The sequence below is a fragment of the Brienomyrus brachyistius genome, unplaced genomic scaffold (genome assembly GCF_023856365.1).
Source record: "Brienomyrus brachyistius isolate T26 unplaced genomic scaffold, BBRACH_0.4 scaffold140, whole genome shotgun sequence".
In the NCBI taxonomy this organism is placed as follows: Eukaryota; Metazoa; Chordata; class Actinopteri; order Osteoglossiformes; family Mormyridae; genus Brienomyrus; species Brienomyrus brachyistius.
Window position 1 is genome coordinate 141,388 of NW_026042415.1, and position 16,791 is coordinate 158,178.

General features: G+C 47.3%; 1 protein-coding gene across 15 annotated transcripts in view; it reads left to right on the forward strand.

The window, feature by feature from the left end:
* kif1b (kinesin family member 1B) overlaps positions 1–16,636 on the forward strand; it is a 68,078-nt gene extending 51,442 nt beyond the window's left edge. For all 15 annotated transcript variants that reach the window (XM_049004970.1, XM_049004973.1, XM_049004979.1 and 12 more), the window contains 16 exons: positions 45–100; positions 2,943–3,051; positions 3,356–3,422; positions 3,505–3,589; positions 3,971–4,076; positions 5,607–5,721; positions 6,065–6,198; positions 6,305–6,366; positions 6,533–6,678; positions 6,760–6,999; positions 8,454–8,525; positions 8,860–8,981; positions 9,244–9,396; positions 10,487–10,679; positions 11,855–11,973; positions 13,218–16,636. In XM_049004970.1, the coding sequence (XP_048860927.1) occupies positions 45–100; positions 2,943–3,051; positions 3,356–3,422; positions 3,505–3,589; positions 3,971–4,076; positions 5,607–5,721; positions 6,065–6,198; positions 6,305–6,366; positions 6,533–6,678; positions 6,760–6,999; positions 8,454–8,525; positions 8,860–8,981; positions 9,244–9,396; positions 10,487–10,679; positions 11,855–11,973; positions 13,218–13,260 (1,822 nt within the window). In that variant the 3' untranslated portion in view covers positions 13,261–16,636. The remainder of the gene's footprint in view (positions 1–44; positions 101–2,942; positions 3,052–3,355; positions 3,423–3,504; positions 3,590–3,970; positions 4,077–5,606; positions 5,722–6,064; positions 6,199–6,304; positions 6,367–6,532; positions 6,679–6,759; positions 7,000–8,453; positions 8,526–8,859; positions 8,982–9,243; positions 9,397–10,486; positions 10,680–11,854; positions 11,974–13,217) is intronic.
* The last annotated feature ends 155 nt before the right edge of the window (positions 16,637–16,791 follow it).

Below are 16,791 nucleotides of genomic sequence, written 5' to 3' on the forward strand. Positions count from 1 at the left end.
ACAAACACTGAAATGTCTGTATGATTTTTTATTTCCGTCTTCAGTGCCCCACAGCCGTCCAGGAAATATTACCCCCCACCTATGCCTCTGTCCAAACCAGGTAGGGGCGGCGACTAATACCAATCTGAATGTTTGGTTTGTATTACTGCAAGATAACCAAGTTAGCCCAGACCGTGTGTGATTGCATGTTCCCGCCCCTGTCAAACGAAACCACGTCAGAGAGAGACTTCGGCTCACCTTAGAGAGACGCTTGTTTTTCAGTTGAAGCCCAAACAGCTCAGGGGTTCCACCTGTTTACATCAACATCGATGCACCTGCTGTAATTAAAATGGGTTTTAGACATGGATGAGTGAGGGGAGACAGCCAGGACGCGAGTCGTCTGAGCGTTATTCCCAGCTGTGACTCATCAGCACTGGTGTCTGGCTGTGACTCATCTGTGAGTGATAAGTGCTGGTCTGTCGGACGGATCGTGCAGCGTGACTCCTTCCTCATGCTGATGAGGGGTGCAGCCATCGCAGCTCGTCGCCTCTGCTGTGGCCTCCCGCACATCACGACTGTCCAGAAAGCTCCTTCCACCTTCCATCTTCCACCTTCCACCTTCCACCTTCCACCTTCCACTTCTCCTCTATTTTTGTTCATCATGCTTTTCTCTTCTGTACTAACTTTTTGAAACAAGATTATTAGTTTTCTTGCCTGCCTCATTCTTTCCTTTGTTTCCTTTCCCCCCCCCACCCACTTTTCTTTGGTCCTACATTTTTTTTACGCCCCCCCCCCTCACCATACATCATCTACTTTTTTTGACCCCCCCCCCCCAGACCATGCGAGAAAGATTGAGCTGATCAGGTACCTGATGAGCGGGTATGTGCACGGCCAGGTGCTGGACGCGTTCTCAGAGCACGCCAATGCACTGGCATCTTCCGCCATGGCCAGCCTGGAGGACGGCACAGAGCAGCTGTCCCGCTTCCCCTTCCTGCCTGTGCCCATGGGCCCCGCCCTGGCCGTCCCCCAGCATCACGGTCTGTGCGGTGCAAGGCGTGAAGAACCACCCTCCCACGCGTGGCGTGGCGTAGCGTAGCATAGTGTGGCGTGGCGTGGCGTAGCGTAGCATAGTGTGGCGTAGCGTAGCATAGTGTGGCGTAGCGTAGCATAGTGTGGCTTAGCGTAGCATAGCGTGGCTTAGCGTAGCATAGCGTGGCTTAGCGTAGCATAGCGTGGCGTAGCGTAGCATAGCGTGGCTTAGCGTAGCATAGCGTAGCATAGCGTGGCTTAGCGTAGCATAGCGTAGCATAGCGTAGTGTGGCGTAGCATAGCGTGGCGTGGCATAGTGTAGCGTGGCATAGTGTGGCGTGGCGTGGCATAGTGTGGCGTGGCATAGCGTGGCGTAGCATAGCGTAGATAGTGTGGCGTAGCGTAGTGTGGCGTAGCATAGCATTGCATAACATAGCATGGCATAGCATAGCATGCCTGTCAGTGGTGATCCCAAGTGCACAGCCTTTCCGGCTTTAAACACTGCACTGCTAGGGGAAACACATTCAGTACAGCAGCTGTTTTAAAATGTTACAGGTACACACCAGACGGATGTTTGGTACCGCAAATTCCGGGAGGACGCTCACACGCAACTGTTATAGCTGAGAACATGTGCTGAAATTTTCAGAATGGCTGAATGTTTTCCTCCTTTATCTGTTTTGCATAATAACAGCATAATATTCTATATTCCTGTTAAGCCTGCTTTTGTATGCAGCTTATAGCAGAGGCCATCTTGAGACACAAACCTACAGCCTCATAGTCAGAATGGCCAAGACTCAATTGCGCCACCTGCTGGCTATAACCGTCAGCCATGTTTGTCGCCTTGAGTTCAGACACTTGCTTAGATATTAATGTCAAATGCTGATCCACATAAGTGAGTGATGGCACAAAGCCCCATAGACGGCACTCTTACTTTGAGGTGCTAATGTTCATTTAAAGGAAAAGTGATCTGCTGACCTAAGCCTTTTAATGAAGTGTCTTTTATTTATTCATAGGCTGATAATTGGTCTTGACTTTTGACTGTTATGTTTAATATTAAAGTGCACAACATGAGGACTCTTCATCCAGTTTTTTTTTACCTCACAAAATGCTGTCCTCAAACAGTAGTAACAGTTAAAAAGTAGTAAAGATGGCTGTGAAGGGGAAGAAAGATTGTACGAGAGACTTCAGCCAGCGCATGTCTAAAGTGAGATTAGATATCTGGCTGACAGGCACATGTCTGCCGCAGGATGCGGGAATGAGCCGGGCTGGTAGGTGTAGAGGTATCTGCAGTGCGTGAAGCTCTGGAGTTCAGGGTGTAGCTCTGGGTATGGATGGTAGGGAGACCTCCCTGCCAATACAGCGGGAGTACCGTGTGTTTAGGGCAGGGGTGGGCAATCTTACCCAGAGTGGGCCGCTGTGTGGTGGGTTTTCACTGCAGCTCCCTAATAAGGTTACTAATTAGAGGACAGATTGGCTGAAGTGTCCTCATACCTGGGTTTGAACAGCTGACCTACAGGTTATCCCAAAACCCTGCATATATACACCAGCCCTTTGCGGATAAGACTGGCCACTCCTGGTTTGGAACGGGGGTTTGGGGCTGGCTTGGTCCCTGCCAATGCTGAAAACAAACCTACGGTCTTTTCTCGAACCTCAGCAATGGGCTCTGTAAGTTGTGGTAAGAACAGTGTTTTTGAGGCTCTTGGGGTAATCTTTGTGTAATGTCAATTGAACCTCATGTCTGCAAACACAAAATACACATCGGCCGCATTCATCCCGTTTTCCTTCTTATGGGGGATTGGTTATCCTGAGTGGAGTCTAGGCAGCTCTCATTAAAAGTGGTGTCACAGACCCTCCTGTGTAATGTGAATGTGTGATTAATGAGCTCTGTTCTCCGCTCTCAGCACTGACTTTGTCTGCGTGCCCCATCCACACAGTACCAGCAACCAAGCTCAACACCATCACCAAGTCCAACCTGGGCCAGTGTGTGAGCAAGTATGACCTGCTGGTGTGGTTCGAGATCAGCGAGCTGGAGCCCACTGGAGAGTGAGTGTACTCCCTGGTCTTACTGGTCCATCCCTGTATGTCCATCCCACCGCAGCACTGGGCTGGTGGCACTAGCTGGGATCTTCAGTAAAAACAACCACTTCATTTACTGCTGTTAACCAGATACCTACTTCCATGTTGCTGTAAAGTCTCTATCTGCATACCTGAACTTTAGGAACCAATCTGAGCTGGTTCTGAAACTACAATTCAGCAGGCTGTGGTAGCCATGATGTCACAGAATGTGGTTAGGCACACGCTTTTTAGGGTTTGTCTGCCTCACCGCTGCCCCCTGTTCCTCCTGTAGATATATCCCAGCGGTGGTGGACCACAGTGTCGGTCTGCCCTGCCAGGGTACCTATCTGCTACACCAGGTAGGCTTCCAGCCAACCAAATAGCGCGTGCCTGTCAGTGTGACTGCTGTGCGTGACTTGCTGTATTGTGTGTGCGACCCAGGGCATCCAGCGTAGGATTACAGTTACCCTCATCCATGAGAAGGGCAGTGAGCTGCACTGGAAGGATGTGCGCGAGCTGGTGGTCGGTGAGTGTGTGGCTTTCATTTCTCTGTTGGCTGATTTCCACTCCTTCAGCAGCTCCTGCACTGCCTATTGAATGCGCTAGCCTAGCCTCCGCTGTGCTGTGTCACTGCAAGATCAGTTAGCTTAGCCTCCGCAGCACTGTCATGCCGCTAGATGAATGTTATCCTAGCCTCACTGTGCTGTCACTTGCAAGATCAGATAGCTTAGCATCCGCAGCACTGTCATGCAGCTATATGAAATGTTAGCCCCTCCTAAAGTGTTGGCTGACAAACACACACACAGCTAAATCGGTTTGTTAGCCTCGCCTTCAGCATGCAGCCAGAGTAATTCATTAGCCTCATCTCTGCTGTGCTGCTCATTGACGTGGCTTGCTGTGCCTGCAGGGAGGATCAGGAGCAAACCCGAGGTGGACGACACTACAGCAGACGCTGTCCTGTCCCTCAACATCATTTCAGCTAAGAACATCAAGTCTTCCCACAGCTCCAGCAGGTAGGCTGCCTGGCACTGCATTCACCTAAATGAAGGGCTATCGAAGCACATTTTTACGTCGGTCACCTACATGTCCATACGTCAGACAGGATGTCTGACATCTCGCTGGTGTTTCTAAAGTGGAGCCAGGAGTACATTTTATAATGGCTCCCGCATTGACTGCACTTCCCCAGTAGTCCAGTGGCTGCAGCCAGAAAGGCTCTGATGTTCCTCTACACTGGCATCCCATCTAGGGAACAAGGTAATTCAGTCAGATTTGAAATGACGGAGGTACCTTCTCGAGCAAAGAAGGGCGACCCCTGGTGGACAGAAAGAGCTGACATGCTGAGACGACACCGAGCACCTGGTGCTTTAATGCGCTGTCCTCGGTGTGGGTGGTATTTTTTACTTTGAAGTGCTGGTCTCTGTCGTCTGTGTGTTTTCTTTGTCATTGATTTTCTTTTGTTCTTTCGTTAACGTCTGACTGTCTGCTCTCTCTCTTTCTATGCTGCTGACGGGGCTCACCGCTTCGGTTCAGGCTCTGTATTGATAAAGACATCGCTAGGTACCCAGTGAAGGCGGCCGTGAAGCGTCTTTCTGAGAAAGGCGTTTTATCAGGCTTGGAGAGCTTCGTTTGAGCTAGCGGGCTTTTCTGTAGTGCCTGGCTGCCATCGCTAATCATCATCTAGCTTTGTTCATTTTTAGAATCTTCCTTTTAGATGCGCTCTGGACTTTGATGGATCGGAGGTTCCGATTACAACGGAACTGCAGGATAAGAACATTAGATGTGCATCTTTAGCACAGTGTACAGCCACTCAGTCCTCAAAGAACACAGAGCACATGAATAATGCAGCATTGGAATATTTGGTGTGCGTATGTTGGACCATTCAACATAGTATTGGAATACATCGTTTCAGAGAATGTCTTTTCACAAGTTAGTTGAATACTGTTCACTTTACAGCTGTATCAGTTAATTAATCCATTCATTTAGCAAGTGCATTCAAGGCTGTCTGTAGGAGAACGAGAGAGGGTGTCTGTCTGTACGGATCCAGCACTGCGGCCCAAACAGCAGCACACCAGTGTGGTCACTGCAGATGCACCGTGACGCTTTCCTGCTGTTTTAGACAGTAATGTGGCCAGTCAGGTGCCTCAGGAAGAGATCTGTAGAGCCTCTATGTTTTCCCAGAGCGGTGCTCTTCTGTTTTGGGAGGGGGGTCACTCAGGAAGCCACACGCTCCCTGCAGACTTGCGCTTGCGAGTTGCCAATGAAGTATGGAACCTTGAGGGCAGCCACTAACTTCCTTGTCCACGATTTACCGTTCAGACAAGCGCAGCCTGTACCCCAGCCGCACACACCTGCCCCCAGTTCCCGAGGGCCTTCAGTATTTACGCTAAACTATCAGCTTGCGCAGGATATGCCATAACTGGCTTCTTAGCTACCCCCCTCCTGTCCTGTCACTCTTGGGGGTGGGACCCCTGGATCTGCAGCAGGGCCTGAAATGATGTTAGATGTCATGGACAGAAGGTGATGCCTTTCTCTTCAATCCTCAGGACCATCTACCGTTTTGAAGCTGTGTGGGACAGCTCCCTGCACAATTCTCTCCTGCTTAACCGGGTCACACCCTACGGCGAGAAGATCTACATGACTCTGTCGGCCTACCTGGAGGTCAGGCTTCCCTCATGGGACACTCTGTCTGCTTCATTGTGATTATACTATTAAGTTCTAGTGTAGCACCTTAATACTGTTCCAAGGCCATGAAACAGTTCGGTTCAGCTTCATGTTTGATGTTTGTTGTGATTCCATATAATAATGCAGAATAACAGCTGCAGAATGTTAAAGCTTGAAGTTTATATTTGATGTTTTAAAATATTGTAGCTACTCGGGCCCTTTAGAACCTGGACCTTTGGAACCATAAGTTCCACCATCCTGTGGTAATGTTCCGTCAGGGTGTGTCAGAGGCTGGGTTGCCCCGTAGGATGTTTGCTGATAATTCACCTTCTCCTCACAGCTTGACCACTGTATCCAGCCAGCCATCATTACCAAGGACATCTGCATGGTCTTCTACTCCAGAGATGCCAAGATCTCACCCCCTCGCTCTCTGAGGAACCTCTTTGGAAGTGGCTACTCTAAGACCCCGGACTGGTGCGTCCTTGCACACAGCCTGTCTTCATGGGCTCTCTCTCTCTGGCACACATACACACACACTTACTGATGTGCATTGCCGTGGTTTGTTCTGTCTGTCTTACAGCAATAGAGTCACAGGAATCTATGAGCTGAGCTTGTGCAAGATGGCTGACACAGGAAGTCCAGGTCAGTGGGGGTACCTGTAGGATGTAAACATGCGTGTGTATGTCTTTGTTGACCTTCCATTTATGCTGTTATGTTGCTTTATTTCACATTAGGGACCACCTGTATGTACATGTGTGGGTGTTTTTTTACTTTTGCGTCAGCGTGTATGTCCCCCTGTCTGTTCCAGGAATGCAGCGGAGGAGGAGGAAGGTCTTGGACACATCGGTAGCCTACGTGCGGGGAGAGGAAAACCTGGCCGGCTGGAGGCCCAGAGGAGACAGCCTGATCCTGGAGCACCAGTGGGAGCTGGAGAAGCTGGAGCAGCTGCATGAGGTGGGCCTGCTGGAACATCTGCTGATAGCCTTCACCCAGAGTTCTCCAGCCTCGTTCCTCATGACCTTCGTGTCACTGCAGGTGGAGAAGACGCGGCACCTACTGCTGCTGCGGGAGAAGCTGGGAGAGTCACCGCCCAAATCCCTGAGCGAGTCTCTGTCCCCAAGCCTGAGCTCGGACTCCCTCAGCACGTCCACATCAATCTCCTCCCAGATGTCCAGCGGCACCATTGAAAGCGCCGTCACGCCCAGCGAGAGCAGCGGCTACGACTCAGCTGACATCGAGAGCCTGGTGGACCGAGAGAAGGAGCTGGCTTCAAAGGTACGGCCCCGTTCTCCTCAGGACTCCCTGAGCAACTCAGAAAATGATGATCGATTTGTCAGTCACTGCATCAGCCAAAAATTGGGGTGCTAACATTATTGCACACTGCTGATTTTCTCATGGGGGGATTGCAGGTAGGGTGGGGGTCTGTTAGCATGATTGCCAAACCCTTCGATGAGGTTTTCAGTTATGCATGAATTTCCACCATATTCTCTCCCATACAGGTGGGTAGTAGGACTCTGCTTCAGTCCCCCTGCTTCATTAATTAGCTTCTCATCTTGACATGTTCGGCATTCAAAGATGCATTTTATGGATGCAGCTGTCGGCGTTTTCAGCAAGAGGCATTGTGCATTCAGACGGCCGGTCGGGAATTTAACATGCTAACTTTGGGGGTTGTTGGTACCCTGACCCATGTTAAATGCTGGAAGGTTTTACACATCACTGCACTGGTGCACATCATTCATCAAAATGAAATCAAAATTAAAAAACTTAGGAAGGAAACCGCACACCACACATCCTCCCACCGTTATGTCCATAAGTAGAGACTGCCCTTTTTACAATGTGCCTCTAAATGATTGGTCTTTGGCCTTTGGCCCCTATCCAGCAAACACACCCTGCATATATTCGCTCTTTATGCTAGAGTAGTACTTCTCAATTCAGTCCTTGGGGACCCGCAGACAGTCAGGAGCTGGGAGGGAGAAAAAAGATGTTCAGGCTGAGAGGGAGCAAAAACGCGGACTGTCTGGCCGGGAGCTGGGAGGGAGAAAAAAACATGGTCAGGCTGGTAGGGAGCTGGATGGGAGCAAAAACGCAGACTGTCTGGCCGGGAGCTGGGAGGGAGAAAAAAGATGTTCAGGCTGAGAGGGAGCAAAAACGCGGACTGTCTGGCCGGGAGCTGGGAGGGAGAAAAAAACATGGTCAGGCTGGTAGGGAGCTGGATGGGAGCAAAAACGCAGACTGTCTGGCCGGGAGCTGGGAGGGAGAAAAAAGATGTTCAGGCTGAGAGGGAGCAAAAACGCGGACTGTCTGGCCGGGAGCTGGGAGGGAGAAAAAAACATGGTCAGGCTGGTAGGGAGCTGGATGGGAGCAAAAACGCAGACTGTCTGGCCGGGAGCTGGGAGGGAGAAAAAAGATGTTCAGGCTGAGAGGGAGCAAAAACGCGGACTGTCTGGCCGGGAGCTGGGAGGGAGAAAAAAGATGTTCAGGCTGAGAGGGAGCAAAAACGCGGACTGTCTGGCCGGGAGCTGGGAGGGAGAAAAACATGGTCAGGCTGGTAGGGAGCTGGATGGGAGCAAAAACGTGGACTGGCTGTGGCTGGCTGGGTAATGAGAAGGAGCAAAAACCGTCTGTGGGTCCATGAGGACCGGGATGGGAAACACTGCACTGCAGGACTCCGTTGCCCTCTGGGTTCCTGTGCTGTACCACATGTTTAATCACATGCTGCTTTCTTGCAGTGCCTGCGGCTCCTGACTCACACCTTCAACACGGAATACAGTCAGGTGTGCAGCAGTATCAGCGACTGCAAGGTAAGGAATAGGTCACGTGACACATCTTGGCGTCCAGCTAGCCGGGACCCTGCTGGTTCACACACTCGTGTTCTTAGCCAGCCTTTATTATCTTTATTAAGGTATTCAGTTCTTTACTCGGTAGAATGATCAGGAATGACCTCCAGAGCACTGATCTTGTAAAGGCTAATTATCATCCTAACAGAGGCTTAATATCATCACAACTACAGATTTGCGGTATATTTTTTTTTTTATGATAATCTAACACACAGCTAAAACATGAGGTATGCAGTAAGTGTGAAATGACAGTGTATTTATACCCTCTGCTTTTCTCTGCCTCTCGTTATTGCTCCAGCTATCAGACATTTCCCCCATGGGTCGTGACTCCTCCATCACCAGCCTGAGCAGCGCCACCCTCACTCCGTCCTCCACCTGCCCCTCCTTGGCCGATTCCCGCTGCAGCTCTGTTGACCAAAAGTATGTCTGTCTGATACCGGTGACCTTCCCATGTCCTCTGAATGACCCCAGTCTGCTGCGGTGGGCACAGCTAATAGAGGCTCTATCCATTGTTCTATGGCTACACCTTCTGATTAATAACATGCACTATAAATAGAAGAGGCATGGAAACTGAAGCTTTCCTCCGTTAATCCGTGGTGCTGGTAGTCGGAGTGAGAGTTGGTGTCTTTGCTGCTCCTAAACAACCGCAAATCCATATTTTTGTGTCCCCCAATTCTTGCAGAATTCCAGAGGCTAACTCTCGTGCCTCCAGCCCTTCCTGCTCAGATTACGAGAACTTCCCCCTGGTGCCAACACTGGAGACGTCTTTCCTGGCTCGTGCTGGCAAGAACGAGTTCCTCAACCTTGTTCCAGACATTGAGGAAATGAGGCCAGGGTATGTGTGCCCTACTGCACAGCTCTCAGTGCATCCCAGAATTTAAGGCTGCATATTGCTGGTCTCGGTCCTTCCTGGTATCTAAGGCTGCGTATCGCTGGTCTCGGTCCTTCCTGGTATCTAAGGCTGCGTATCGCTGGTCTCGGTCCTTCCTGGTATCTAAGGCTGCGTATCGCTGGTCTCGGTCCATGCCAAGTTTCTAAGGCTGCGTGTCACTGGTTTCAGTGCGTCCCAGTATTTATGGCTATGAATCATTGGTCTCAGTGCAGCTTCTTAAAACTGATTATAGATGGTCTTCATGCTGTCTTATTTAGACTCTACAGTCACACTCCGCACGGTGAAATGCGATCCAGATACATCCCCATCGGCACCATAAAAGGGGGGGGGGGGGTGGCCAGGTGTGATTGGCTCATACATACACATGAAAGTTGCTACATATTCAATAAAAGGAGGCCAGAAATAGTGACATGAGGTTGTTCTTATTTATTTATCAAGCTGAATGTTGCAACTACACCATTTAGTCATCCTCATGTAGCCAAGACTTTGGTGATCAGATATCTGGGATCAAAACAAACTTCCACCATTGCTTACTATGTACTTTTATAATATTTCTGCAAATGTTCCAAACTGCATTTTGCAATGTCTATACTTTGATGTCAAATGACAAACTTCACATAAATCTGACATATTTGCAAAGTACACTAAGATTAAGATGAGTTTAATGCCAAAACAAGTATATAAGAAATAATCTTAATTCATAGCAAATAAATTATGATATTGAATGAAATGTGTGACCATGCCCCAGTCAATGACAGTGTGTTCCCTACCCTTAGACCTCAGAGGGTTAAAGTTACGTGTTTGTCCGCTAACTTTACTGCAAACTGCATCTATCTGCAGGCTACAGTACTAAGTGATAACTGTTGTTAGTTTATTTCTTGTGAAATGCTGATGCCCAGTGCTCCACAGGCATGTTCTAGGGCCTGTCATTGATCTGCCTGCTGGTAAGCACTGGCTGCCTTGTTGAGGAGTGAACCAGGAGAAGGTGCTATTCCGCCAGACCCCTGTGACCGCTGTGGTTTCTCTGGCTCAGGTCGGTGGTTTCCAAGAAGGGCTACCTGAACTTCATGGAGCCGCGCTCCAACTCGTGGGTGAAGCACTTTGTGGCGGTGCGCCGGCCGTACGTCTTCATCTACAACAGCGACAAGGACCCTGTGGAGAGAGGGGTGCTCAACCTGTCCACCGCCCAAGTGGAGTACAGCGAGGACCAGCAGGCCATGCTCAAGGTGCTCCCTCTGCTTGCCTCGCATCTGGTACATTCTGCCTGTGGTTTATGAGAGTTTAGGTTCAGCTTAGGTCTTTTATTCATATTCTCCTTTTAAGAGTGTGGTTTTATAGCCACCTATTCATGCAAGTAGACATACAGGTTCAGTACATCTTAAAGGAACAACAGCAGCCCCATTCTAGGAGTGGCACCCCTAACAACTACAGTCAAACCTCTTTACTATGTACAAGACGGGATATCAAAAACATGTACGTTATAAGCATAGAACGTTGTAACCACTTAGTGCAAGATGGATGAAAGAACTCATGAAATATCCATGTAAATGATAAAACTTTAATAGAACAGACCCTTAAATTGACTACAAAACAAACAAACACATTATTACTTGTTAAATAATTCGACAAAGCTCATTTGGATCCTTGAAATTTTCCTTAAATTACTCACGATTACTTAGTGCGATAAACTGCAACGAAAATAAACAATGGCTGGTCAAAATGGATTTTTAAAATAAACATTCGCATCCAAATTGGCATTTGGCCTGAAAATATTAATGAATATTGGTCAAATTAAATCATAAAATCCTTTACTCCCATTATTATTCTGAATTCACAATAACCGGCATGACCGGTATTTCACAAGGTTTAATAAACAAAGAATACGCACACAACACTTAACAAGCCAATACTACGCAGTCCAGTAACGATCGGTCAAGGCAACTCATTTAACGTGGGAAGTTTTTGAATTTTACTTTAAATGTAGACAGTCTATGCCTATGTGCATTGTCGGGCGAAGATCAGGTAGATGTAGCGACATAAGTTGTGGTGGGCGGGGAGAACGCTGTACGTTGTAACGATGGTTAGTTTTCGTATTTTCTCTAGAAATTTGGATGTTGTATCGAAGTTTATGCTGTAAGGGTGTACACTGTAAACAATGGTTGCTATTGGAATAATACATAGGCTACAAACGAGAATTAGAAACCTGTACGTTGAAAACGTGAAAACGTTGTATCCGAGGTACGTAGTAACGAGGTTCGACTGTTCCTGAATATAAAACTCAATCCTTACTCATGGTGTTACAATAAGCAGATCACAGAACAGTCGCCTTTTGAGTTTCTCACACACCTTTGTGTCTGTCTGTGTCTGTGTCTATGTGTGTGTGTGTGTGTGTGGCTTTCAGACTCCCAACACGTTTGCTGTGTGCACGAAGCACAGAGGAATCCTCCTGCAGGCGAATAATGACAAGGACATGAATGACTGGCTGTATGCCTTCAACCCCCTGCTGGCGGGAACTATAAGGTACAGCCCATCCTGAGCCTCATAGCAAACAATGCTGACAGTCAATAACGTATCCACAGTCACAGCATATTACTGACCGTATCGGGTACAGTCAATCCTGAGCCTGAAAGCGCCCTGTGCCGGCAGTCACTTGCGTATCCACAGTCACAGCATATTACTGACCGTATCGGGTACAGTCAATCCTGAGCCTGAAAGCGCCCTGTGCCGACAGTCACTTGCGTATCCACAGTCACAGCATATTACTGACCGTATCGGGTACAGTCAATCCTGAGCCTGAAAGCGCCCTGTGCCGACAGTCACTTACGTATCCACAGTCACAGCATATTACTGATCGTATCGGGTACAGTCAATCCTGAGCCTGAAAGCGCCCTGTGCCGGCAGTCACTTGCGTATCCACAGTCACAGCATATTACTGACCGTATCGGGTACAGTCAATCCTGAGCCTGAAAGCGCCCTGTGCCGACAGTCACTTACGTATCCACAGTCACAGCATATTACTGATCGTATCGGGTACAGTCAGTCCTGAGCCTGAAAGCGCCCTGTGCCGGCAGTCACTTGCGTATCCACAGTCACAGCATATTACTGACCGTATCGGGTACAGTCAATCCTGAGCCTGAAAGCGCCCTGTGCCGGCAGTCACTTGCGTATCCACAGTCACAGCATATTACTGACCGTATCGGGTACAGTCAATCCTGAGCCTGAAAGCGCCCTGTGCCGACAGTCACTTACGTATCCACAGTCACAGCATATTACTGATCGTATCGGGTACAGTCAATCCTGAGCCTGAAAGCGCCCTGTGCCGACAGTCACTTACATATCCACAGTCACGGCGTATTGCTGACCTTGCCAGTGCATGTGTATAACTACGTCAGCATGTTAGTATATATGTGAAGTGATGATGACTTCATGCTTACTTCATGTCACTTTCACACCACCTGCTTCTTCAGTTAATGGGTGTTTGCTCAGAATTTCATCATGTTTGTATACATATTACGGTTTAATTTCATTCAAGTGCTTTCTTATAACTCTTGTATTCTATGGATTTCGCTGGACTGCACATGAATGAATGTTACATATGTGTTGATTCTGTTTGGGTTAGATTGATACTTATCTGAGTAACTATTGTCTGGTAAACCGAGCCGGTTCACTTACACAGAACGATGCTTCAAAGTAGGACAATGGCTGCATGGGACAGGGTGATGTGTTAATTTGCGTCATGCGAATGTCTTGCTGCTGTTCGACAGGTCAAAGTTGGCAAGAAGACGTTCCGGACTGCTGAAGAAGTGAAAGCTGTCCAGTCTATGGAAGATGACGTTCCTCTGACTAAGCTTTCAGCATACCAAGTGTTACCACTTATTAATTATTGTGATTTTTTGCCGGTTTTCTCTTGTACGTAGACCTGTGGCTTAAATCCCTTGTCCAGCTTCCATTTCAGTTCCTGAATCCCCCTCTCTATCTCAGCCTTTTCTGTTTTTCCCCTTGAATCTGTACCGTCTTTTCGTTCTGTCACACCTAACCCTTCTGCTAGAGGCATGTTGTAATACAGTCTTTGTGTGTGCACGATTCTTCAGAAACAACTTCTCTCTTTCTCCACTTTCCTCTGTTAATTATTCATCTGTAAAGATCGTCCTTATTTAGTGTTTATCCGTCGGTCAGGACCTTTCCCAAGCCCGCATGGCTACGGTGACGGTGAAGGCCGAGGATAGCCCATCAAGGCCGATCTGAATGCGACACTGAAAGTAAACGAACGTTGGGAGGAGGGAGAAAAAAAAATGCAAAGTACAAGAGTGTCAGCCTCTTCCCCTCCCCAGGAGGACTGGGCTGAACTATTTATCGGCAGTTCACTGGGCTTATAATTGGCATAATGACCGAGCCTGCTCTGATTGGCTTCCTTGTTAATCTGCAGAACCTAATAATCCAATGACTAAGGATGAGCCCAGGGACTCCTCCAAAATCTGATAGGTGGTGGTGTTTTTTTTTTATGAAATATGGTTGTAGCACTAGTTTAAAGCACAGCGTGAAAGGACAGTGTGAGGAGGTGCCTTCCCGTGAGGCATCGGGTCCGCGGCCTGTGGGGACAGTACCTGCAGTCACTCGCAGGGCACTCCCCCTTGCGCTGCACCCTGCCGGACTTTGGGGAGAGGAAGCTCCTTCTCCAAAGACCGGAAAGCACACAGGTGCGATCACTCAGGTGCAGGTGGGAATTTTAACGCCTGGCAGAGAGTGACGGTGTCACAGTGAACTAGTGCTGCTATCGTATTTCCTCGAGTGATTTTAGCTGCTACATCCTGGACGAAATGCTCAAGCGCCCAACTGACAGGTCAGAAAGCGCAACTTCTGTATGAACAGAATGTCATTTGTACATAAACATAACAGGCTTCTCAACTTAATTATGCAGGGCAAAATCTTTTTTTTGAAGTTATTTCTTTCTGTAATGCTCATAGACGATTGCGTGCAGGATCAGAATAATGCTACGAATTCCGGAACAGATGTGCTGGCCCTCCCCGCCTTGTCCCTAAAATCAGAACCAAAAAGCATAAAAACCACTTCAAATAGAATGGCTGAAGGACATCTGGGGAAGTGAAGTCTGATTCGATATCTTTCATCTCTATGGCGGCATCACCGGTGCTCATTATGAAGCCATGAGCTGGGATATCCTACGAGAGTATATATAATACTCAGGCTAATGAAAAGACCCAGTGCCCTGTCCTCTCTGATGGCACGTATGCCAGTACTATGCTACCATACTCCTACAGAATTCTTTTTGTTGTTGGCTTTTTTTTTTAATGCAGTGTAGTAGTATAGCGGTATTCTTCCCTAACGGGATTTGAAAATGATGTGAAAAGAATCTCTGTGGAGGAGGACAGATGAGGAAAAGCAGCCATTTCATTCTCTCGATCTTCACGTGTCTGTTTCACCTGTAAGATCATTAGCAGACATGATGGTTTAAGGTTCGAGTTGCTGAAATGCTATAATGATTGTTCAGACACTTGTGACCTCTAGTGAAGGAATGTTACAGTCTTAATTCTTTGATACTTTAATACACTAAATCACACAGGGAAGAGAGTGATAAACTGCTCTGATATATTTTTATTTTTGAAAATCTTTGCTCATTTTGGCGTTGCCTGCAAATTTGGGTTGAAGTACGGGGTTTGATTGAGAAGCTCCTTTCCTGGATGTCAGGCTGCTGTAACTGCACTGAACCAGCGTGACGGACAGGGGGGGTTCAGTGCTCTGGCCAACCAACCAGCGGCCTGCCCCCCACTGGTGTCCTCACACTGAAAGTATACGGTCTCAGGGAAGAGTGCCACTGGTCAGTTTTGCCCAGGATGGGGTAATTAATTTTACCCACCCCCAGTTTTTACACCCCATTCGTTCCATCACAGAGGACCAATCAAAATGACAGTCCTTAAAATAAATCGTTATCTTTTATTATAAGAAGAGATGTTCAAAAGTGTTACAGTGACTGAGGTCAGCTAGCCTCAAGATTACAAAAGAAGGTGGTTTTAAACAGGGTATGATTTATTTACATGTATTTTAAGCAGCCTAAAACAATGCTTACGAGGAATTTTGATCACTCCAAAGAAAAGCACTTTTTTTTTTTAAACAGGCTATCTATTCCGGTTAAACTGTTGGTTGTTTCTCCTCTGTTATTGAAAACTAAGTATGGGATTTGGAGGAAAAGGGCATTAATAATTGTTTGAGCAAAGGTTTTTCTTTGAGTCACTTGTTTACTAATCTACAGGGGTAGATATGGATTATGAATTGCTTTAACAACTGTTTATTTTTATTCCTATGTATATATTAGTTTGCAGCCTTTTGCACAAAATAAATGGGTTTGAGTAACTTAGGCACGTAGGGTGAGGAGCGAGGTGACTGAGCTGAAGACAGGAGCGGAAAGATGTGCGGCGCGTAGCAGGAAGCGGAAGGATGCTGGATGTATTGTAAAGGCGTTGTCTGCTCTTCTTTCTTTATATGGTTTGACATCTATAGTACAATGACAAAAACTGTATAATCTTCAGGGGCATTTAATCGGGAGCCGGGATCATTTCTGTGCCTCCTGTTTCCAGAAGTGGGGGGGGGGGGGTTTGGTTTTTAAGGATGTTTTAAGAGCTCAGTTGTCACCAGAACCCTAACACGTAAAATGTTAGCCTAGCTCCTCACCATAGCATCACATTGTCGACGCAGGCCTATGTTAGGTTTGTTCCTTTTTAATACATGGGCTGTACCTTTAAGATAAGATGAGGTATGACTGAGGCGTACAAAAACGCAGCTCCTTCTTCTTCCTCATCCTGCTGGCTTCTTTCTGTGCTTTATGAAAACCAAACTAACTCGGAACTGTCCTCTCTAAGGGAAGGTTTAGTTTAAAATGAAAGGAAATACCAAGATCATAACCCTCTGCTTCAAGACAACAAAGGCGTTAACACTGTATATTGTTAGACCAGCTTCATTTTCATACTTCTGTAAATATATGTGTTGTATGGGGCTTGAATTAAAATGTAAATATGTTTCATGTATTTGTAATAATTATAATCCATTCGCTGTATAGCCTAGACGTGTAATGCAGATATCTTAATTCTGTGTATGGTAATCTTGCACCATTGAACTGTTTAGTGAATGAGGTAACAATAAAAGTACATGCAGTGCATTAGCAGAATAATAATATGTGTGGTTTTGTATTTTTATCATTATCCTTCAGTAACAGTGTAACTTTATTATACATTGGACCCTCCAGTTATGACCGGTCTGAGATACGAACAATTTGGGTTACGACCAGTCTTGAGTTATGACCCGAATGCCCGTGTTCTGACGAGCTGA